The following is a 24296-nucleotide window of genomic DNA, read 5'->3' as shown; positions in this document are numbered from 1 at the left end:
AGAGAAAAATAAAGTCAATCAGTCAACAACCTGGTCTGTTAAAACATGATCATAAAATGAATATTAGTTCCAAAATATTTCATTTTCAAATAGTAAAATGTTCTTCTTGATTTGGTAACATTTTAATCTGCCTTCTTGTATTACATACTGAAAAGGGAGAACAAAAGAAATTGCTGTGCTGTGACAATTCAAATTTGTTCAGTGAACCAGGAATATTGCTGTCCAATGTCCAGTATTTAGGAAATGAGCCTGTACTGCAAATGAGGAAATCAGAGCTGCTAAATATGTGAAAAACAAGGAAAATGCAGAATAATAGCAATTCACGTGTTTGCTTCAGGACATTTTAATATTAATTTTACCCCTAAAAAGCCTTAATTTTTTTTTAAGATTAATTTTACCAAAAAAACCCTTTGTGGGATTGAACTTCTGACATTTCTGCCTTATTGAGTGATTTGGGGCCTATTTGGGAGAGGCAGAGATCTCAAAGGTAGGGAGTTGGTAACAACAGCACAAAATTACTTTACAAAACTCATGTTAAAAGAAACCACTGAAGCCAAGACCTCAGCTGAGTTGAGTACCCAAGTATCAGTCAGGACTATGAAATTCTGCTTTAACAAGCAGGGAGGGATGGAACAAAAATCAGACAAATAGGGTGGATTAGAGGGATCCACGAAGGTCAGAGGAAAAGTAGAATCCAAATGCAGCAGAATGACCTAACTGAGCATGAAAACTGGACATTATCAGCATCCTGGTGGTAACTTCCCTCTGGAGCTAAAATAAAAAGTGTTATTTCATATTTGCCTTACAGTACAGCTCAGCCAAGATTAGGAAGCTATTTTGCTACTTTTGAGTCCTCCGAGTTGGAGTTACTTTACATCAGTAATGTTTTTTATTCCACCTCCTTCCAAGGCCAATTCTGGTGCCCTTGAAGGAATAGAACTGGCATCACTCTGGGATTTTTTCATGTGTTAAGTGTATTTTAACTGCAGCAAAAGCTGGTAAAGCCTCCCAAGACATCTGGGCTCATGCACAGAGTGCATCAAAGAGTTTTTGCCACTGTGCCCTGCATGGAGCTCAAAGGCAGAGCCCTGCCTGTTGCTGCAGCACCCAGGGGTGCAGCCTTTGTGCTGGGATCAGCTCCCACATTCCCAGCCCTGCAATCACAGCCACAGCTCCAGAGCCTCCCCCTGCAGCCACAAAGGTCAGGCTCAGCTGCTCTGCCAAATTATCCCCCAGCCTGGGCAAGAGCAAACACTGGGACGCAACGCTGAGCTGCAAAATCTGCTCAGCTTCTCCTTTTGGTTTCAGCCCTGCCATTTGGAAGATTTTGGGTGATTATTTTTTAGAAAAATATATTTTCTCCAGGCTCACTGGGGTTGTTAAACCACCCAGAGCGAGACGAGCAGACCACAAAGGCAGCTGGACACTGAGCCTGGACCTTTAAACCCAAGAGCTGTGAAATACTAATCCTGGAGCGAGGAAAAATGGATTTGCTCAGGTTTAAGGGGCCAAAATGATCAATCAGCACACAAAGGGCTACTTCCATCACTAATGGGCTTTTGCTGGGAATAATATATGTAAGAAAAATGGAGTTTTTAACCTTTCCTCCAGAGAAGCACTGCTTTTCAGAATTACTCGACGGCAGCGATGGGGATGAAGAGGAAATACTTGTCTGTGGAGAAGATTTAGAGCTTAATCCTTTTGATGGCTTGCCTTACTCCTCCCGTTATTATAGACTGATGAAAGAGAGAGAAGAGCTTCCAATATGGAAAGAAAAATGTACTTTCATGGAAACTTTGCTCCATAATCAAATTGTGATTGTGTCAGGAGATGCTAAGACTGGCAAGAGCTCCCAGGTCAGTACAACCAACTTAGGTGGGTTTTTTTAATGCATTTTTAGAACATTTAATGAATTTCAGAGTCACTATAACTATTGTAAACCAAGTATTAAGGCCAGAAAGGGAAAGTGAAATAGAGAAGGTGAATAAAGATTAATGCAAATAAAGATTTTAAATATATTAAATATTTTAATAACTTTCTTTAAGCACTCAAAAAAAATTGCAGTTACTTTGTGGTTTGGTTCTGGTTAATGCTGTATCAGGAAAGAAATACAGAGTATTTGTCATAAGATGAAGTGACAAAACATTCCCAGGGAATGAAGGATTGAAATCAGCAGGGCTGATTCTCAGGGAAAATTAATGGTCTTTCCCCTCCTTCAGCCAGGAGCAAATGTTTTCTCCAACAGCACAAAATTACTTTACAAAACTCATGTTAAAAGAAACCACTGAAGCCAAGATCTCAGCTGAGTGTAAGTACCCAAGTATCAGTCAGGACTGTGAAATTCTGCTTTAACAATACATAACAACCCAGGTCTGTTGTCACAGTGAGTAGAAAAGAATTTTCAAGTAAGTGCTATCAGCCAAAATACTGTTGTTTATGACTGGGATCAGGAGGAAAATTTCTTGCAGGTAGAGCTGCAGGATAATTACTGCTGCATGGCATCTCATATATCCTACAAACTTCACTGCTGGATACTTCCAGAGATCACATTTTAAACTAGAGACATCACACCTCTCCCTGAAAATTCCTATGTTCCCATAAAAATGATTCACATCCAAATAATTTTTGGAGTGCCAAGTTTTTACCCCTTGTTATTGCCTGTAGTTTACAGACAAAAAAACTTGTGTAATAGTAAACAACTTGCTAAGAAATGTTAGCTTTTAAATTGTCCTTTAACAAGGCAAATTTTATTGAACCTTTAATAAGATGTAGCACATTGCTGGTTGGTTTTTAAGCATTTCTAGAAGTGCATATAACTATATATAAATAAATTATACATGGCTGATGCACCTAGGTTTAGATGTTAATTAAATGAAGAATTTTAAACTTGATAACATCCATTAAAATAATATTTATAATGCAATTTTAATTTCTCATAACAACAACACATGGATATATTCCAGTGTTGATGTTAGTAAATATACAAATTAAGGAGCTGCTGTGTGAGTTCCTGGAGCAGTTCAGTTTCAGCTATATGTTTGCAGAGTAATTAATCTGAAATTACAGATACTGGCTTTGGAATTTGTCAGTTTGAAATCCTGGGATATGTTTTCCATGGATATGACCCAGCAGGGACAGGTTTGCTGCTGAGCCAGCCCTGAACACAACTGCTCTGCCGTCCCTGCAGGTAAAACAGAGTGAAAATTTAATAGGGTAGAAATCCATTTAGATTTAAGTAAAATGTGCTGCTTTGAGCTTCTAACATAAGTAAAATATGGTGTCTAGTCTAGTAACTGCAGCACTAGCAAAGTTGCCCCAGCTGAAGAGAAAGAATGCCAATTTCCAAGCTAAAGAAATAAAAGATAAAAAAGACTCCTTGGACTTTAAAACAGACAGTGTAGAGTAACCCAAGAGTTCTTTCTGACAACAACTGAGTACAAGTGTAACTAACTAAATGTAACGCAAAATCAGCAGAATAAATATACATGAACCTATTGCAAAATTCTACACATATGTAAATTAGTAAGAGTAATAAAAAATTATCAGGAGTTCTTAGGGGATATCCTTTGAAGGGGAAAGATCCCTCACACGCGTCCAGTGCTGTAACAAACATACCATCCTTACAAATCTTCATTGGAATTGTCGGGTTTTGATTTCCCGTTGTGAAAAATGCATATTTTATGATTGGCTTTTCACAAATGTTACAATGAATATTATATGTGTAATATTAGAATGTTATGTTGTATTAATTCTCTTACATAGTGTGTTAAGTGTAGTTTTAGGTTACAACATAATGTTAAAATAGAGACTATGTATGTGGGGGAAGTTTTTTAGGAATGAGATACTCGCTTTGAGGAACACCTAAATCTTCCAAAGGAGAGGAATTTATGGCTTCTTATCAGAAGAAGCTAATTTCTTCAGGCCTCGCTCAGACTCGAAGATGCCAGGGGATTAAAGGAAATAGTTGATATACAGCAGACAGTTTCTTGTTTTAAAGAGAATGTATATGCATAACCATGAAGGATGTATGAATATGCAACAAGTGTATTGGTTTAAGGGTTATTCCTTTGTTCACAAGTCATGGTTTTCGTGACTTAGTGTCCAACAGCATCCAGACGTCCGTAATTCTTTGCCTTTTATTGTCTTGTAGTTGTCCTAACTCTAAACTTTATCACTCTAATTGCATTATTAATTTTACAACCATTTTATTATTATTATTAAACTTTAATAATTTTAGAAACCAAGCGTTTTTCCCACGGTGGCGTTTCGCAGGTGCCGCAGTGGTGCGCGGAGCGCTGCGCGGCGCGGCGGCCGCGCGGGGCCGTGGTGTGCACACAGGTGCTGCACCGTGCCGCCGTGGCGCTGGCCCTGCGCGCCGCCGACCAGCTGGATGTCACCCTGGGCCACGAGGTGGGCTACGCCGTCCCCTTCGAGAGCTGCTGCACGCCCGAGACCATCCTGAGGTTGGTGCCTTTGGAGATCTTTGGGACAAAGCCTGACAGCACTGCCAGCACTTCCACTTGCTTTGGAAAGTTGTAGCATATTTTAAATTCACGGGGTGTGTCGCTATTGGACGCAGGAGAAAACCACATATAGCGTGGATACTTGTAGCAAGAGCTTGGGCGGCAGATTAAGTAGTCATCCATATAAGCAAAATCCCAAATATTGAACCTGCGAGCAATTTTGGTTGCAAGGGCAGTTGTGAGTAGATGGAGGAGAAAGGGCTGAGACCGACCCCCATTGCAGCTTTTCGAAAATAGTAGCACCGTTGTCCGTCAGATATCACAAGCCACAAAGCACTAAGAGGATGCATAGGAATATGATAAAAAGCCTGAGACACATCCAGAGAAATCCTGGACATCTCCAGGCAATATCTGGGACAGTGCTCTGAGATTCGGGGCCCAGTACCTCGGAAAGGACAACTTGGTCTTTCCCCTGGAGAACTGAGAGAAGTCCACCACAAGTCCAGCCTCCTCAGTATTTCTAGTATTCTTGTCAACAAGAAAAGTCCTACCAGGAGCTTGGTAAGTTCAAAAGAGAAAAAGACTCAGTTTTATTTAAACATCAATATAATATTTATAAAAACGTCATATAATATTTATAATATATATTTTCTGTGGGTCTCAGATTCAAAGAGAGAAACAGAGGATTTCTAGCCAGGCAGAAGCCTGGGAAAGAGTTGGAAAAGAATGTAAAGAATTCTCTATCTCTCTTGTTATTCACATTGTTTATAGTTAAGTTCTATCACTGTGTGTCAAGCACTTTGCACCAATGGTGTGGGTTATTTTCACTTCAGGACCAATGGAGTTGGTCCTCACAAGCTCTGTATAAAAGAGCAGTGTATTTTGAATAAACCAGAGTTTTACTCTCAGCAGCCTTCTGATCAGAGTCTTCTCATTCCCGTCCTGCCTCGACAGCCACAATTTTCTATAAATATTTATAGAATTCTACAGGTGACCGTGGATTGGAAGATGGAATTACCACCTCTCCAACCACACTGGTCTAAAGATCAATTAGTCATTTTTCTCCACTCACACTCAATCATTCCACTCCACTCACTCATGTATAAATATTCTATTTATACATGAAATTGTGTCTTCTCTTGCCTGTCCTTTCTCTGTCTGTGGAGAACTTCTTAACCCTCATCCTGCAGCAGAACTTCCTGCAGCTGCTCCTGTTGAGAGAGAGATGAATCCCTTCCTCTCACACATCAAAACCTGCTTCTAGAATTCCAAGTCCTGCTGAGCAACACAACAAAAATAATATCCTTTAAAAAACCTGTCAGCAGCAGGGATAGAAGTGAGAAGGGCTTTATGGTATAAATTAATTGCTCATCTTGGTTCTGGCTCTGCCTCAAGTGCACCTTCTTTTCCTCATCCAAAAGGATTCATTCCTAGCTCAGGAATTGTTTATGGCATGTGATGGAAGATGAACAGATGATTTCAGGGCAGGAGGATTCCTGCTTTTGCCTGGAGCATCCTTTCTACCACTTTGAGTGTCATTGAATCACATCAGGTTTGTAGCTGCTAAAGGAAGGATTTAAACAAGTAACTGAGACCAAAAATACTCCCTGTTCTTATCAAATCTGTCATGTTGGAACAGAAAGAACCAAGCTGCCCCCAAGACACTGAATTAATTTCTTACAATAATAGTCCCTGGTAGAGCTTTGTGCGTCTGTGTTGCAGGTACTGCACGGATGAGATGCTCCAGAGGGAAATGATGTCCACACCCCTCCTGAACTCCTACAGTGTCATCATCTTGGACGACGTGCACCAGAGGACAGTGGCCACAGATGCCCTGCTTGGCCTTCTGAAGGAGGTCTTGGCAGCCAGAGCAGAGCTGAGGCTGGTGATCCTGACTGCCCCCCACATGTGCAGCACCCTGCAGCGTTTCTGCGGCGGCGTCCCCGCGCTGCGCGTGCGGGGCAGGCACCGCGCCCCGGCCGTCTTCTCCTGCAGCACCCTCAGGGACCCCTTCCTGCCTGCCCTCAGGCTGCTCCTGGAGATCCACCACTCCAGGGAGAGCGGGGACATCGTCGTCTTCCTGGCATCTGAGCAAGTAAGTTGTTGAATTGACGCCTTGAGTTTTAGCTTTCGTATTTTCCATGTTCTGTACCGCATTGGTGCGTGACTCTGAACTTCATATAAAGGGTTAGCGAGTTCTCCTCACAGCTCAGCCAGACAAAACAATCCTTTTCCAGACCCAAAAAGTGCAAACAGCAAACTGGGGAGAGCAATCTGGGAGGATGGGATTGCATAACCTGGAGCTGGAATTGGACAATTAACCCCAATATGGAAATGGACCAAAACTTATAAAAGTGTGAAAACTCCTGACCTGGGGTCCATCTTGAGGCATCTACATTAAAAATAGAATCAATATAGTCTCCTATATTTTAGCAATAATACTGCACAAAGAAACTTTGATTAAACTCCTGGCTGTCCATTCCAGTCAGATATTCTGAAAGTAACAACATTTCAACATTAACCCCAATATGGAAGTGGATCAAAAGTTATAAAAGTGTGAAAACTCGTGACTCGTTGTCCATCTTGGGTCTGGCCTCAGCCAGGCTCTTCCACTGCCCAAGGTGTATCCTGTGAAAGCCTTTTAACAAATTCCTGCTTTATTCCTTTAACTCTGTCCAGCCCCTGTCCTAGGTAGCTTCTCCAGGAATCAAACCTGTTCTCTCTGATTTTAACCAGGAAATGTGTTTTTTTTATCTGACCTGTAAATACCTTGCTGTCAGCAGCTAAGACAGCAGATGTGCCACCAAGTTTTATAATATCAGGGTTTTCCTTCAAAGAAGTCATTGCATACATTAACACTGTGGTTTATACACATAAAATATCTATGTAACACATAAGTATTGTGTAGAAAATGTATTTGTTTTCTGTAGGTTTAATGAAAGGCCACCATCCTTCTGTGTGATGCAAAAAGCTGTAAAAGCAGCAGGCAGGGGCACAGGGATTGAATAACCTGTCCTGGCATTGAGCATCCCAGAGTTTGTGTGATCCCTGTGGTGTGGGATGGACACACGGACACAGGTCCAGCCTCCATCAATGTCCTACAGCACAGGGGTGTTTTTACCTTATACCTCCCAAGGAGATTTTTCCATTTGGATTCTTCTTCCCAACCACTTGTGAGCACAGCAGCAGGAGGAAAATGTCACTCCAGAGGTGTGACAGGAAATCCAGGAATATGCAGAGGCTTGGCCATTGTAAATAGTGACACCTTTGAATCTCTGTGTATAGAAGTGATTCCCTAAATTCACTGCACCAGCAGGTCCTTTGAAACTGTCAAAGTAATCTGACAATCAAATAAATATTTCAATACTTGTGATTATTATTATAATTTTCCTGATAGTGATCCCAAATCTTCCACTGTGTGTCATTAAATCTGCTTTAGAACAACAAACTCACCAGGAAATAATGACTTTTCACTAGCAAAGATAATTTACCAGAAACTACCCAGGTAGTGTTTGTTGCTTTTCACTGTTAAAAGGGGGATGGATATGAAACACTTCTAATAATGTTAATAATCAGTTTTAAACCTTATAGACACCAATTTTACAAATGAAAAAGTTATGAATTCTTCGTGTTAGTCCTCATATTTACAATAGATAATGTCAGAGAAAAAACACATGCTCTTTCCATGTCAAAATGTAGGGAAGAAAGTTTTATTTCTGCTTAAAAGGGTTTATTTGACACGTAAATTCCCCACAAAACTAGAATAGGAATTTCTTTCCTGCCAAGAAGAGATCACTCATTTTTCTCTCTCCCAATGAACAGAACACTCATTATGAACCAGAACATCCCATGAATTCTTGTTTAACTGTGATTTAAAGTTTCATAGTGGTAATGGTTCACTGTTCTCAAGCACTCAGCTGTCTCTTAAACTAAACAAAAATATGAATTAACCAAGAACATCAGGATTTATGGGCTGCCCTGCTGCCAGCCTCGCTATTAGATGTCACTCTTGTATCTTTATAACAATTTTTATGGAGCACTTTCAGCCTATAACTACTGGAAATGTGATGTCACTCTCAAAGAGAAACTCAGTCTGGCTTTTCAATTTTGCAAAACCTTTGCTAATAAAAATGCTTTTAAAAAAAAATTCCTTTCAGACTGAGCAAGGCCATGAATCATTTTTGTATGCCTTTCCAAAAATCGTGCAGAACATAAATGGTTTCTTATTAAACCCCCAACAACAAAACACTAAAACAACAAAAAGCTTTTACAATTCATATCCAACCTCTGGATCTGTGGATTATTTTAAAGTTGTTGTTCAGTCAATGCAAGTTAGCGACATTTTATTGACTTTGTTAAATGTTTAGAGAGTTTATTAATCATTGGGGGAAAAAATTCAAACCTTTATAGTACTTACATCTTCTCAAATATAATAATTAGCGAAAGTAGGGAGATTCCTGCATATTTTGATCATTTTATATATTGCAGTTTGACTAAGAATATAACAATTTCATATGGAAAAAATGTATTTCTCTTGATTACAGGAAATTGAAAAAGCTTATCAGATGATCAGACAGGAACAACCCAATTTAAACCCTGACCTTGGAGAACTCATCCCCATCCCTTTGTACCCCACAAAACAAGACCTGACTCCCAAACTAATTCAAAACAGGCAGAAATGCTGCAAAAAATACAGGAGGAAAGTGCTACTCACCACCAGCTCTGGAGAACCTTTGATCTGGACTAAAAATGTGACTTTTGTCATCGATGTTGGTCTGGAGACAAGAAAGGTCAGTGAAGGGAGCCAGAAGCACTTTGTCCAAAATAAACTCTGCAAAAGGGCTTTTTCAGGGCAGGGGAAAGGGAATTGTGCAGCTCAGATAAATGTAAATAGTTCCTAGAGGATCTCGTGGTTTTCTCTTCTTTCACAGCATAGGTTCTGTGATATTTTTAACATGCAAATTAATAGAATTTAAATCATTTTCATGGACATCTCATGTGAAAACCAAGCAAGAAATCACAATTACTCTCCAAATTCAATCAGAAATTGGACTTTTGGAGTTTCTAAAGCCAGATGAATGCTTCTGGTTGAAACTGCCACTCATTTTGGGCACCAAACCCAGGACAGATTGTTTGCAAAATACATTTTACCTGAGTTCTGACCTATCAGTCATGAATGGTTCTTCAGTATTTTGTACATAAAGCAAAATAAAAATATTTCTTAGGCACCTATTGGGAGATCTCCTGGTTTAGGAGATTATTCTCATTTTAGGAGATTATTCTCATGACTTAGTAATTGCTCACAGAGAATCACATAGAATCACAGGATCACAGGACATGTGCTCCCATCCAAATGCTGCAATTTATCGAATTGCATTAGAAATAATTAGATAAATTAGTTAAATAAATTAATTTCTCTAATTAATACTTAACCTTTTCCAGTTTGTTCTAAGTTTGCCCTCATTTATTGTTTTTCAACCTGGGAAGGATTAGTGCAGTTGCAAAAAAAAAAAAAAAAAAAAAAAAAAGAAAAAAAAATTCTAATTTGTTTTATTTCTATACAACTGATGTCCTAAGGGATGAGTAACTGTGTAGGAACATGAACTCGAGAGGTACCACAGGTTTTGTAACTGTCTTGGTTAAAATAAAAATTCCAGTGACAGGCAAAAGAAACAATGTAATGTACTTCCTTTCTATAGTACAAGGTGGAATAACCAAAATTGGAGTTAAGTGTTCCTAAAATTTGGAGCAGGGATCATTAATCCTGATTGACCTTGCAAGTATTTCAGGGAAAATCTTGTGAACTACCAACTGGTAATTTTCATTTGCATTGCAAAAAAACCTGTCATTTTAAAAGGTTTTTAACTGGGAATTATGAACCAACTGAGTCTCTAGGCAAGTTTAAAAAGTTACAGTTTTGTGTGCAAGGAAGAAGAGCCCAAAAGCAGTTTTCAATTAGACCAAGATTATTTCTTAAACTTATTCCTACAACTGCAGTTTTCTTGCATGGCAGAAATGGATTTCACTGCTATGGAAACCCGAAGGTCAAAGTACAATTCCACAAATTACAAATTTTGTGAATTTTAAAATACAAACCAATGGGAACAAACAGATCCAAGAGTCCTGATGTCTATCAAATCACCTCTATCAGTGATGCAATTTTCACCTTTAATTCAATTATTTTGTTTAGTCCTGTGACATTCCTCCCTCACCAGTTCAAATTCCCACTCAAAGTCAGCCGAGCACAGAGGGAGCAGGAAAAGTCCAGTGCAGAGCAAAATCCCACCTGAGTCTTGCAGCTGGGATAAATCAGCAATTCACCTGCAGGAAAAGAAATCTGTGCCCTCCTCTGAAGGATATATATATATATAATTTTTTTTTAATGAAAACTCTACTTAAAGCAGATAGAGTTGACTCAGATGGCAGGAGTAGAGCGCTGCCTTTCCCAGGCAGTTTTTTGTCTTGCTGGGCACTACAGGCTTGTGGCCAGAGCAGGGAGTGAATCAGCTCCTCATCTTAATCCAAAAAAAGCAGAATTAAGAAAAATATAAAACATGGCATCATATATCTAATGCAACCCTTGTCTCCTGTAATTTCAGTATTAAGACAAAAATCTGGTGTTAGGCAGCAAAATGCTGTCATAAAATGTTGGGATTCTGTCGCTGCAAGAAATAAATAATATTTTCTGATGTTTTTCTTGATGATACCATTTTCTGCTTTAGTAAGGTACATTTCTTCAGGGGGAAAAAAAAGACATTTATCTCAAAGCACACTTAGAGTGACTGCAAAACATCTGTCAGTTTGTCAGGGTGCTGAGTGCTCTCCTTCCCAAGCTGCTGAGCCAAAAAAGAAATGAAAACTGTTCTTACCCTTTCTGTTAAATGACCTAGAGAGAAATTCAGTACAGACATTCATATTTTTGCAGCCCTTGTGTACTTGTCTGATGCTTGGTATCTCTTTCATTTAAAGGTGTACAATCCTAGAATCAGAGCAGACTCTGTTCTAACCCAGCCTATCAGCCAAAGTCAAGCAGAGGTGCATAAACAAATTCTGGGCATGTCTCCATCAGGTAGAAATATTAGCTCAACATTTAAATCCATTAGCTCAAATTAATTAATGCAATCAATGTGGCAACGTGAGGAGGAAGCATTTTTAAAAAAGGTAATTTTCCTGAATTCTCTTCCAGGGAAAATCTTCTGCTTGTATCCTGAAGAATTTACATACAAGGAAATGAAGCCAGAAATTCCAGCTAAAGTTCAGGAATCCAACCTCACCAGCTTGGTCCTGTTCCTGAAGAGGATGGACATAGCAGGCTTTGCACACTGTGACTTCATCAGCAGCCCAGGTAAGGGGATGCACCAATTTCTCATATTTTTAGCATTATTTTAGAAGTTCTTTCCAGGTTAATTTTGCCCTGTTGCTCATAGGATTGTTTTTTATTTGAGGACTTGTAATAATATCACCCTGCTTTTCTCACTTACCTGCTACAGCCATTCTCAGCTCAATAGCACTTAGAAAAAAGACCATAAAGTGTCTGAATGGAATTGGAATGCTAAAAAAAAAGAATCAATATTCCAAGTATCTCCTTATCTAGGTTACATATGATTTTCCTGTAACCCACAAGGAAAATTTGTGCCCTGTTGTACAAGGTATTGTACAGATATCCAAGGAAATATATTCCTTTAATCAAAAGTTTACAACCCCAATAAACCACTGTTGTTACCTGGGGGATGTGTGTGGAGGAAATGAGCTTCCTCTCTGTCCTCCAGCATCTCCCACCTCAAATTTACAATGGGCTGTTCCTCAAGGACAATATTCCTTATAAAATAAACCCAAATACACTTTTAATACTAGGCAGGGAAAACCCTGAATTTTGAGGTAAGAGAGTGAAGGAAGTTGCCTTTTTTTTCCTCCCTGACTTCACAATTTCAGGTTTTTTTCTATAGAAGGATATTTTCCTCTGTTCTGTCTTATCACAAACCCCAAGTGCCACTGCAGGTTCTGCTGTTGCTTTGAAACCCATTAAAGTGAGGAAAATAGCCCTGATTTCATTGGTTTGGGGATTGCTGGTTTCATTCATAATTTTCCAGTGCAAACAGGAAAAATTCTTGTATTATCCTGCCTTTCCTCATGCACATACACAAAATTGGAATGATCTCTCCTCTTCTATCTCTAATTAATCAGTAATAAAATGTTAGTTCTCACTGTTGGATGTTGCAATAGAGAGTTAAGTGGAATTTCAAAAAAAATTATTCTACTTTTCCCTTGTGTGTCTGTTTAGCAGAAACAAGCCCAAAAGAAATAGGAGAAAACATGGCCAGTCTGATGGCAATTGATTCAAAACCAATGGAATTGGAGTATTTTGGCCTTGTGAGTGTTATCTCCTGTGCTGAACCCATGGAAAATGCTTATGGAACACAGTTTGCTCCCACTCAAATTTAAAATGTATTTTACTACTAAAAAAAAAAGCTAAAACACATTCATGTTTTTCCTGGATATGAAGAAAGTTGATCTTGAACTGTAGAAGGAATTAGTAAAATTATATGAGGGAAAGTATTTGGCATTTTTGTATTTAAAGGCACAATGGGGACAGCATTCAGAGAGAATGAAATGCTAGAGACACATAAGGGATAAGGGTTTTACAGATGCAGGAATTCCAAGTTTTGGCTGTATTTTTGGATAATGCAGCTGAAGAAAGCATTGTCCTGATGTATGAGAAATTGTGCAGATATTTGATGAGTGAAATAATTGGCTTTACTTGGATGGACATCACACCTGACAAAGCTTTTGCTGCCTAGATCGAGAGTGTCAGGTGCAGGTACTGAACAGTTTTAGGAATCACTAAATCATTGTCTACTAAGTACAGTGGACAAACTGGCTGAACAAAGAAAAAAAATCCCCCAAACACTGCAGGGGTGCTCTGAAAGGAGAGGAGAAATCTGCACAATTTCCTTGTCTGCTTCCTGCCTTACACAATCAAACATTTGAGACGCAGCTTTGATGATCCAGCACAGCTCTTCCTTTAACCAGGACATCACACCCTGGCTTTCTCTCCACTTTGGAGCAGGCACTGAACTTTTTTCCTCCCAGCACTTGGATTGATCCCTACAGGATCCTCCAGAGATGAGTGCAAAGCTCCCACAGTCACAGCACAGAGTTTGAAGTGTCTGCTGTGAAATTCTCTCAAAGAACCTGGAGCACCCAAGGGAGAAATTTGTCAGGGGAGTCAGTTCTTGTGCTGGACCAGCTCACAGAACTCCAAACACATCAGGCTTTCAAGCACACAATCCCAGAATGGTTTGGGCTGGGAGGGACCTTAAAGATCACCCAGTTCCAAGGCCCTGCCATGGGTTTGACTCTTCCATGGCTCTTCACTCCTTGGAGCTGAGTTTCCTTGGAGTAAAAGGAGTAAAAACATTGCAGCATCCCCTGTGTGCCACAGGTTCCCTCTGCACTGTTTCTGTCCAGCAATACTCACCTTGTCTTTGCAGCTGAATCAGAGAGGCTTTGGGGGTTTTAGGGGAATTTCTCCTAAACCAAGTTAAGTTTTCACTGAGATGATAGAGTAAGACACGGGCATGAACAAACAAATCAGAAGGACACTGAAATTCATAGCAAGAAGTACTTCTCAATCTATTTCCTGCTCATGGAGAACATGCAGCAGATAAGAGATAAAAAATACATCAGTAAAGCATTTTATTTCTGCTCAGCAACAATGTGCACAAGGGATTCTTTTTTTTTTCTGCTCTTTGAGGAGAAATAAAAGCCTGGATTAGGTCTGACTCATTACTGCATTATGAAAGCAACAAACATGTCAGGCTTACAGCTGCTGCATTTAATTCATGCCATAATCGAGAGCAGCAAATGCAGCAGAGCTCGTTCCCTTTTCTGGAATTCATGAGGCAGAGGAAAATGAACCTGGCACTGCAGCTCCAAAGTGCATTAGAGGGATTCCTAGAACAGGGATGTGTTTACATTTTGATCAGTAAATCAGATAGATCTTTGCTGGGGTTTATAAAGGGACAAAAGAATCCCAGGCCCATAGATTGCAGCAAGATTGAGTACTTTTGTAAATCACTGGAAAATCCTTATTTAAACTAAGTGAATCATTAGAAAGATGAAGCCATGTAAAATTTCCCTGTGGGATCAAGGGGAAAGCATTTGCAGATTCTGTATTCATTCAGAATTTCCCTAAACAATTTTCAGATTAAAGGTATGTCAATGGTCATGACCATGACATTTGAGAGCTATGCTTTTACAACCCCCTGGAGAATATATTTCTAGAAAATCCAGAATAACAAGAGTTGTATAAATTTATATCATTTCAAATTCTTTCAGAGAAATAAATTGTTGGCATATTTTCACTGGAGACTGTCAAAGACAGAAACTCAATGCACCATGTAAGCTCTGCTCAACAGAGATCACTTCAGGGCAGATTTACTATCCTAAATTTACTTGTTAATTCTTTAATGTATTAAATTCTGGATTTCATCAATTCATTGATGTATGCAGACATTATTCAGTATATTCTGACAGGGCAGGCCAGGCCATGTCCTGGCTGTCCCTGCTGGCAGAAAATCACAGCAAGGACCATCACCAGCCAGAATGGAGGAGTCATGAAGCAGCAGGAAGGGAAATGAAAATACTACAAAGTATGAGTTTGGGGAAGTAATTTTTAATGATCAACTATCATTTCAAAATAATAGTTATAAACTGGTGGCTTCAGAGCAAAACAGACACATAAAAAATCCTGACTCAGAACGTACAAGGGGGAAAAGAGGATCAGGAGGAAAGCTGCACAGAGAAACTTGTGCTTGCAGAAGAAAAATCTTTGCATAATTTGAGGAAAACCTGGCATAGACTCCTCCATCTGTGCAGTTTGCTGTCCAGGGAGCAGTGTCAGAAACCAGGAACAGCAAACACCCTTCCCCAGGACTGCTCTCCCTGCAGGAATTACTTGGGCAGTTCTTTCTGCTCTCCAGCCCAACAAAACCTGCACAACCTGTGGTGAGCCAGGCAGAGAATCAGCTCCTTAAAGACAACATCCCTTCACCTGACATCCATGGCAGCTCTAACTTTTTAAGTTATTCCTCTGGAAGGAAAAGATCTATCAAGAAAGGTATTTTACCTCAGCATTTGCAGAGTAGGAAACCAGAACACAGGAGCTGTGGAGCTCCAGAGAAGCACAAGAGAGCAATTAAATGCACTATTAAACATCACAAAAGTTTCATGCCTATCTCTAATATCCATTTATTACAGAACTTTGACCAAATCTCTAAATCACTTGCCTCCTAATGCAACAAAAATAATACTTTTGAATTTATTTGCTCACACCCTGAGCACTTGCATTTCAGCCATATGGGATGTGGTGCTGAAGACTTCAGGTGTAGCTGCCTTTAGAGACAGAATTTACTCTGTTCACATCAAAGTTACAGAAACATGAAACCAAGAATATAATTTTAAGTAGCTTGAAACTCTCAGATAAATTATTCCAGTGCTAACAATAACATTAAGTTATATATTTGCTTTACTAAGCCTAAGAAGGATCAAAAGCATGATCTATATTTACATAAAACTGGTCAGATTTCCTGAAATGAGTCCAGAGCAACCCAGTCTTGAGCAGCCAAAGAACACAGAGCAGGGAAAGAAAATACCAGATTAGGAAATACCTTTTAAAATTCCAGGGATGTGACAGTTTCTTGTTGAAAGCACAGGACACATCTTGAGAGGTTTTTTGAACTTTGCTGCTGTGAAAGCAGCAGTGGAGTCACAAATCCTCGTGGTTCACACCTCAAGGCAGCAGTGGCTGGTGATGACAAGAAACCCTAAAAAGCCCCACTCTGGTTTTTTATTTTTGCCTTTTTACTATTCCTTCACCTGCTCTAATCCACCTTTATTGTTTTGTCCTTTCTAGAGCAATAAAACTCCAGGAATATTTTTTTTCTTTTTTTTTTTTTTCCAGAACACTCATAGCAAGACAGGGAAGTAATTTGTTCTTATAAATCTCAAGACAACTAACTCTAGGGCATAAAAATGCAAATTACTGATGCTATCAGGGGGTTGAAATTGCTTGCCATATAACCATGTATTTTGTGAGCTCTAGCACAAACTACTTTGTTGAATTCTGGAAAATAGCTTTCCATGATCTCCTCGTAATTACTACACATCTGAGTGACCCTTTTACTATCCCTGATTTTCAATCACTGATTTTTATTTCCTGTCACTGACTCCTATTCATCATCAGCTGCTACTTCTCATTTCTTTAAAACTCCTAAGTATTTTCTTCTCAGACACTTCAGCTTTTGCAAGGGCTCATCATTTATCCCACTAAACCCCACATTTCTTATAATTAATGTCCTCTCTAGATAGAATTGTGCAGGCAGAGGGAAGAACTCTGAGACTGAAATGAAGCAGCTCCAGTTTTAAAAGGAATTTGCAGGTTCCTGAGAGACTTTGTCTGAAAACTGGGTGTTTTAAACTTAACCAAAGTCACATTAGCAAATTGAGATGCTGGAGAAGTGAGCTCATGTAAGGGGAATTAATAAACTATTTTCCCCCTTCAGACACAACAGAATGAGGTTAAAAACAACAGGTGCTTCTTTGTTTCCCATTTTACTTTTTTCTTGACTATAAGTAGTTAATTCCAGAGAGATGGCAATAAACAGTTCCCTGCCAATGAAGTCAAAACCTGATCTCAAGGTTTTCTTGCAGAATGTGTGGGCAAAGTGTGGCTAAATGTGACCTAGCAGCTAATTACAGCCTTGCTTTGTTTTAGTCTTGGTGATGCCATACACATTCCCACTCTTAATGAATGCCAGAAATTATTTCTAGTCATCTACTAATGAAGATCCAAGTGCAAATCCACCCCCTGCCTGTGTGGGCAGCTGTGCTTGTGGGCTGGTTATTTTATTTAGGGATTTTTCCCCATCATTGTACAGCTGACAGCAGCTGACAAATGGCCAGGGCAGCTTCCCAGGGCTGGGGATGAGGCCAAGTCCTGCTGCAGTGCAATTTCTGCCACCAGCTTCAAATTTAAACTTCTTATCCATAAAACTGAGAAAATATCAACCAGATCCTTAGGCTGGAATGAGGAGAAAGTTGCTGCAGTGCTTGGAGTGCAGTTGTGAATGTAAATGAACATGAAAGACACTGACCATCAATATAACCTGGAGTAGAAATCTACCTTGGAAAAGAGCTGGGAAGAAAGAACCTTAAAGAACTTCACACTTCAGGAGTTCCCAAATTTCCACCACGTTTTTCATGCTCTGGCAACAATTTTTTGGAGAGTAGGCCTGACAACTTCAACTTGAGGTTCCCCCTCTCGACCCCATAAAGCTCTTCTGTGCTTGTTTGACCTCCTTTTATCACCATCAGATTTCCTCCAGGCCTGCTCAAGTCCTAATTTTAAGTGTTGATTTGTTTAATCCTGTCCTCTCAGGACATTTTTTATATTCCCTCATTATTTTTTGCTGCCTCACTGTTCTCACTTCTACCTATGGAGGTTGTAAGGAAGTTATAACCCACACTAAGGGAAAACTGAACATTGAATTTTGTGGAGTGGGAAAGTACAGCCAATTGCTAAGGAGACATTTTCTTTTACTACATTCCCATTTTTCTTCTGGTATTATGAGAACCTATGTAAAATAAGTATAATAATTAAAAAGGCAACCAAGAAAACTCCAAATACCTGCAAGAATAACAGTTATGACTTCTATAAATATCAGAATATCTCCTCTGGTTAGAAAAGATCTTTCCTAGGCCTGTTCTGTATCTCAGCATCCCTCGAGCATGACCACATCTCTTAAAAAAGAATGAATATTAAAAACCCACCTGAAAACTTCCAGTAATGGAAGCAGTTTTGGCAGAGTCTAGGAGTATTGGGGATTGTGTCTGGGCTTTTGACGAAAATTGTTCTGACATTAAAAGCATCAACAAAATGATTTGCAGCTCTATGATTGTTACCTCTTATTTTCTTCCTCCAGAATTTTCTCAGCCTTCCATTCTTCCATTAATTTTTGTTCTTAATCACTGTCAAATAAAAGAAGTATCATTTTCCCACAGCTGAAATATTATAATGAGAATCCAGACATTCATTCCTGCGTAGCCACTCTCAAGAACTGGAATTCTCTTCCCTTTTCCTTAGCTCCTGAAAGCCTGATGCAGGCTTTGGAAGATCTGGATTATCTGGCAGCACTGGATAACAGTGGAAACCTCTCTGAATTTGGGATTATTATGTCAGAATTCCCCCTGGATCCTCAGCTGTCCAAGTCACTGCTGGCTTCCTGTGAATTTGAGTGTGTGGACGAGATGCTCACCATTGCAGCCATGGTCACAGGTACTCCTGGATCAGCTCTCACTGCAGCCCTTGTGCCACCTGCCCAGTCCAGACTCCTTCCAAATCTATCCACAAATGCAAATTTTTGTTATTCTCATCCTGCTTATTTCAAGTAAATGAATACATCTGGCTGTTCAAATCTTAACTGTCAGGATAGAATGAAAGCTAAGTAAAGAATTCCCATAGAGAATTCCATTCCCAGGCTTCAGCTGCCCATTGGTTTCTTCCCTTTTGTCAGAAACCAAAATTAAACGTTCTTATAATTATCTACATTTTTGACAGATAGGTGCAGCAAAATAGGGGAAGTTCTAATTATAAAACAACATTGAACTGTTTACCTACAAATAATTACTTTGTGATCTTGTCTTTCTACTTCTAATAATTTATAAAACTGACATAACCTTGGAGTCTTGGGCAGCAAACACATGAACCACAGGATATCAAGCTGCATGAGTTGTCCTCCTTGTAGGACAACTTTTTATGCCAAAAGTGGGTTGATTTTTAACCTGTGATAGTTTTTATTAAGTACATATAACAAATGTAAATGTTTGAGCATAGGCACAATTCAATTTTAGAAAAGCTCAGTCATCTCAAAAGACACAAAAGTAAAATGCACTGGAAAGCGGAATTTTCAATATAGAGAGGCAAATTAAGGCATTAAATCAAAAGATGTCTTTTTATGATAAAGAAACCATTTGTTGGATTCTAGCTGAATTAGGTTGTGACATTAGGAAGCTTTTTTTGGCATCAGCCTGGGAGAAAGCTGCTCTTTGGTGTTTGCAACACACATTAACTAAACAATATCATTGTTGCCACTAGAAATGAAGGGATGAGACTATTTTCAGGGTAAGAATGATTTATTGCTCAGATAAACATCAGTCTCAGAGTCCCTGAGATTTTAGAGGAGCAGCATTCGGCCATAGCTCAAGAGCAGTCACAAGTTCTTTGTTACAAGGCAATGCAGAACTTTCTAACCCAATGACAGTTGCCACAGGGTTTATTTTGCTTTTCTAACCCATCACCTTTACTCACTTCTGCTGCACTGTGGATACTTTTGTCCAGTGAGCTTCTAACTTACAGCACACATCTGCTTCTGTTAAAACTGTTAAAACTTCTGAACACTCAGCTTGTTCCAAACAACCCCACACTTACCTTAGAAACCCTTCACCATCTCACCCACACAGTTTCTCACTTACTTAAGGCATCTTTTTGCTTACAACTATAGAAATATGAGTTTATGGTTTTTCTGCTTCATATCTGTGTGTTGTATTTTTACATCAATCTAAGCTTCTTCCAAGGCTGCAGATCAATGTCTGTGTGAGTTTCTGTTTTTCTGATTCCCACAAAACAAGACTGGAAGGACACCCACAGGAATAAACCCTTAGTGAATGCAGCAGGTTCAGTTCTTCAGCACCAATCCAATCCTGGGGGTTAAAGGCAAGCGAGGAATGAAAAACCCAAAAATACCAGTAGGGTTTTGTGCATGCACCTCTGTGTTTTCAGCACTGGCTTGTTTTTTTTCCTCAGCTCCCAGCTGCTTCCTGCACGTCCCTCCTGGCACAGAGGAGATCGCTCAGAGCTGCTGGCGCCGCTTCTCCCACCCTGCAGGAGATCACTTCACCCTCATCAACGTCTTCAACGCCTTCAAGGCAGCCACTGCCAGCCCCACACACCCAGGCAAGTGTGCCCCAGCCAAAATCAACCACACTGGGACCAGTTTGGAAAAAGAACAAACCCAAAAATCTGGTGATTCTTTCTAGAATGGCTGATATGCTGGGAGAAACCTATGGGTATTGTAAATGCAGGCCAACCCAATGGGAAGAAATGAGGATGTCTGACTCAATTCAGAAGGCTGAATGATTTCTTTATTATAACTATGCTAAAATACATTAATATACTATATAAAAGGAGGATACTAAAACTACATACTACTTTCTCTGACTCTAACTCCAACACAACTCGTGACCCTCTCTGAGAGCCCAGCTCCAGGTGGATTGGATTGGATTGGATTGGATTGGATTGGATTGGATTGGATTGGATTGGAATGGATTGGGTTGGGTTGGATTGGATTGGATTGGATTGGATTGGATTGGATTGGATTGGATTGGATTGGGTTGGGTTGGGTTGGGTTGGGTTGGGTTGGGTTGGATTGGATTGGGTTGGATTGGATTGGATTGGATTGGATTGGATTGGATTGGATTGGATTGGATTGGATTGGATTGGATTGGATTGGATTGGCCATCAGGCTCAAACAATCCTCACCAGAATCCAACCAAGCAATCACCCCAGGTAAACAATTCTCCAAACATATTCCACATAGGAAAAACAAGGAGCAGAAATAGAAATTGTTTTCCCTTTCATTTCTCTCTGTGCACCTCTATGAAAATCCTGAGAGGGAGAGAAATGTGCTTGCCACACTATGGGAGTAGATATTGCCGATGAATATGAATTTATTAATTAATTAAAAACATCCTAGGACAGCCTCTCTTACCCAACAGGGATCCATGACCACTATTCCAACTGTCCTTTGAAGTGACACTGTGCAAAACCAGAATGATGGCTCCTCCTGTAGAAGCACAAAATCCAAGTTTAGGATGAATAAAAGCTGTTGAGGAGAGCCTCAATTCCCCCAACAGCCCAACAATTCTGGTGGGGTTTTGATAGCTGTGAACTGAAAAGAAAATGTAAGGGACAAAAGGAAAGTAGTAAAGTCCACATTTGCAGGAACACAAATAAAAGCCAGGAGACTGCAGAGCAGCAGAAGCTCTTCACTGCATTTTCCCCTGCTCAAGCGTCTTGCTCCAGTTCTTTTAGCCCAAGTCCAGTGCTCAGACAGCAGAGGGATAAATTTGCACACCCTGAGTGAAAACTTGAGACAGGGAAGCAGGATTGTCTCCTGCTCAGGCATGTGGAATGCTGAAGGGAGCTCCAGGAGAACCAGTCCTTTACCAGAGTGCAGGGTCAGCACCAGCACTACAGGTGTGATTTCAGCTCCATACCCTGGCCTAAATCCACAAGGCCTGACAAATAGAATTGCTACTCATTCTCTGGTTTAGTCATAACAGAGCAAAGAAAGGATTATATTCAGGAAGAAATAGCTGCAATTCTATAAAACTAAGTGAGGATACCAAGTATTGCCCACTCACTTTGTGAGCTGAGCCTAAGCTGTCTGTATGGCTCATTACCAGAATTCTGGACACCATTGCAGCAGTGCAAGAGCATTTATTTCACAGAGCAGCACCTCTGTGGACTGCACCCATCAGTGAGATTCTGCTTTAAGCCAAAACATTGTTTTTTCCCCCACAGACTTCAGCAGTGAGAAATGGTGCCGTGATTATTTCCTGAGCTGCTCAGCTCTGAGCATGGCAGAGATGATCAGAGCCGAGCTGGTGGAGATTATGAAACGCATCGAACTTCCCATCTCAGAACCAGACTTTGCATCAGAAGCAAACCTACTCAGCATTAAGAAAGCTCTTTTATCTGGTTACTTCATGCATGTAAGGAAAAACACTGTGGTTTCATCTTCCTGCACTGTTAAATTATGTAGAATGCTTTCAGAAAGCTTAGGTTCATTAGTGAAATCTCTTGATTACCATAAAAGCCATTTTTTTCCCAATGTATCAAACACTTCCTCCCCTTTCAGCCTTTTCTCTGGGGTTCATCTCTCACTGCTTGGAGTTCAGAGTCTCCACAGCAATAAAAAAACTGCCAATATGCCTTTCACTCAAAGAACTCCTACACCTTAAAAAACTTCTTGAAATGGCAATATTCTCTCAGGAATTATCTCCTTTTTTAAGGTGAAAATTGCCTGAAAATAGAGAAGTGACTTGGATATATTTAGGTGTGCAAAACAGACAGCTTGCCTCATTTCAGGAAGGCACTCTAACTGTAATTGTAAATGGAAACTAGATTGATTTATTCCCACTTGAGTCCCCAGGCTTTCCTTCACATCCCCATGCTCCATCCCAACACAAAAATGAGCTCTCCCACCCGCACATTTCATAGCCTGACACGTTGTATTTAAGTCTATGAAAAGTGTATGTGCTAAAGAAAACATGTTTGTATGTTTTCACAGACCCTTCAAAGCCAAACTCAAGAGTTTTGTACTTATTTGTTGCAGCTTCCTTTCAAATACACAGATCAACATTTTCTTTGAGTCTCATTTCATGGTATCCAATCCCAAGCTTTCCCACACAAACTTAGGAAGCTGAAAGTATCTGAAAGGAAGTTTAATTTCTGGTTTAAATCTAAAAGGCACTGATCAATTAAATGATGGCTAACTCTCCACATTGTTTTATTTTTTTAGGTTGCTCGTGATGTGGATGGCTCAGGGAACTACTTAATGCTAACACACAAACAAGTGGCCCAGCTCCACCCCTTCTCATCCTATTACAGCACCAGGAGGATTCCAGAGTGGGTTTTATTCCACGAGTTCAGCATCTCTGAGGGCAATTCCATCCGAGTTGTCTCCGAGATCTCCCCCCATCTGTAAGTGAACTGTGATGCAACTGCTCCTTCACTCCTAAATCCACAAAATCAGCACTTTGGGAGGATAAAAAAAAATTAAAAGGGAAGATCTGTGATCTCAGGCACTCTCTATTCTCAGTAGTTGCCACTGTAACTGGAATCAATGAAAAAGCCCACATTATGAGCTGCAAAAGTTTCTTACAAGGTAAAATATATAGAAAAAAAAATTCAGAGTTAACAGAGTAGTGCACTCACACATGAATCCAGCTGGAATGGTCTTTGTTCTCTGAAAACCTATTTTCCAGCAAATCCTCTTCTAACATATTTTCTGTACCCAGAGAGCTGAATCATGGCCTGTTTATGGATTCAGGGAGAGACCGGAATCTTCCTTCTGCAAAAATCTCTTTACACAAAGAATATACATTTCACTCTCCCATCTTTTCTATTTCCCATGTTTATAGGAGAGCTTTTATCATTATGTTATTGAACCACTATTTTCTAAAGCAGGGAAATTCCTATTTCATGCAACCTGCAGCACTGGAACTGCATTGCAGCTCAAGTGCAGACTGAGGATTTTCACTGCCAGGCTCCTAAAAGCACAGACTCTTACTACATCTTGCAGAGAATCTTGGATTCTTGGGAGAGTTTTGGGTTGAAATATCAACTTTGTAGATTTTTTTAAATATGTCTGGAAAAAATTATTCAAGTATTTCAAAAATCAATTAAAAATAAATAAGTGTTTTGTGTGATTTCCTCCCCAGATTTGCAGAGCTGGTACCTCAGTATTATTTCAGTAATCTTCCTTCAAGTGAAAGCAAGGATATTCTGCAGGAAGTGATCAATCACTTGGCACCTGTTTCAGCCACAAAGGAGGAAGAGAAAACTGTCAGTGACAGCAAAGAAAATGAGGAATTTCCCCAAACTCCCACCGAGCAGAGATGTGTTATTCAGTGAATGTAGACTGAACCACCACATATTGGACAACAATAAATAAAAGCAACATATCCACAACACATCCCCACCTTAACCTA

The 24296-nt window shown here is 39.8% G+C and overlaps 1 protein-coding gene across 1 annotated transcript; it reads left to right on the top strand.

The window, feature by feature from the left end:
- Window positions 1-1272: 1272 nt before the first annotated feature.
- On the top strand, window positions 1273-24252 carry DHX32 (DEAH-box helicase 32 (putative)). The gene is made up of 11 exons (XM_072931354.1): window positions 1273-1856; window positions 4273-4463; window positions 6186-6558; window positions 9008-9253; window positions 11433-11532; window positions 11650-11808; window positions 18607-18798; window positions 20326-20475; window positions 22105-22295; window positions 23105-23286; window positions 24027-24252. Exons 1-11 carry the CDS (start codon window positions 1587-1589, stop codon window positions 24217-24219), a joined length of 2247 nt encoding a protein of 748 aa, XP_072787455.1. The 5' UTR covers window positions 1273-1586; the 3' UTR covers window positions 24220-24252.
- Window positions 24253-24296: the final 44 nt, after the last annotated feature.

Source organism: Taeniopygia guttata, chromosome 6 (genome assembly GCF_048771995.1).
Source record: "Taeniopygia guttata chromosome 6, bTaeGut7.mat, whole genome shotgun sequence".
Classification (NCBI taxonomy): domain Eukaryota; kingdom Metazoa; phylum Chordata; class Aves; order Passeriformes; family Estrildidae; genus Taeniopygia; species Taeniopygia guttata.
Note: the sequence above shows the minus strand (reverse complement) of the source record. Positions and strands in the feature narration are given on the sequence as shown.

What these genes read in the sequence shown, in the direction of transcription:
- DHX32 (XM_072931354.1), top strand. Translation starts at nt 1,587, where the DNA reads ATGGAGTTTTTAACCTTTCCTCCAGAGAAGCACTGCTTTTCAGAATTA. An exon ending in AGACTGGCAAGAGCTCCCAG is followed by an intron (nt 1,857 to 4,272) that starts GTCAGTACAACC and finishes GGCGTTTCGCAG; the next exon opens with GTGCCGCAGTGGTGCGCGGA. An exon ending in TGCCAGCCCCACACACCCAG is followed by an intron (nt 20,476 to 22,104) that starts GCAAGTGTGCCC and finishes TTTCCCCCACAG; the next exon opens with ACTTCAGCAGTGAGAAATGG.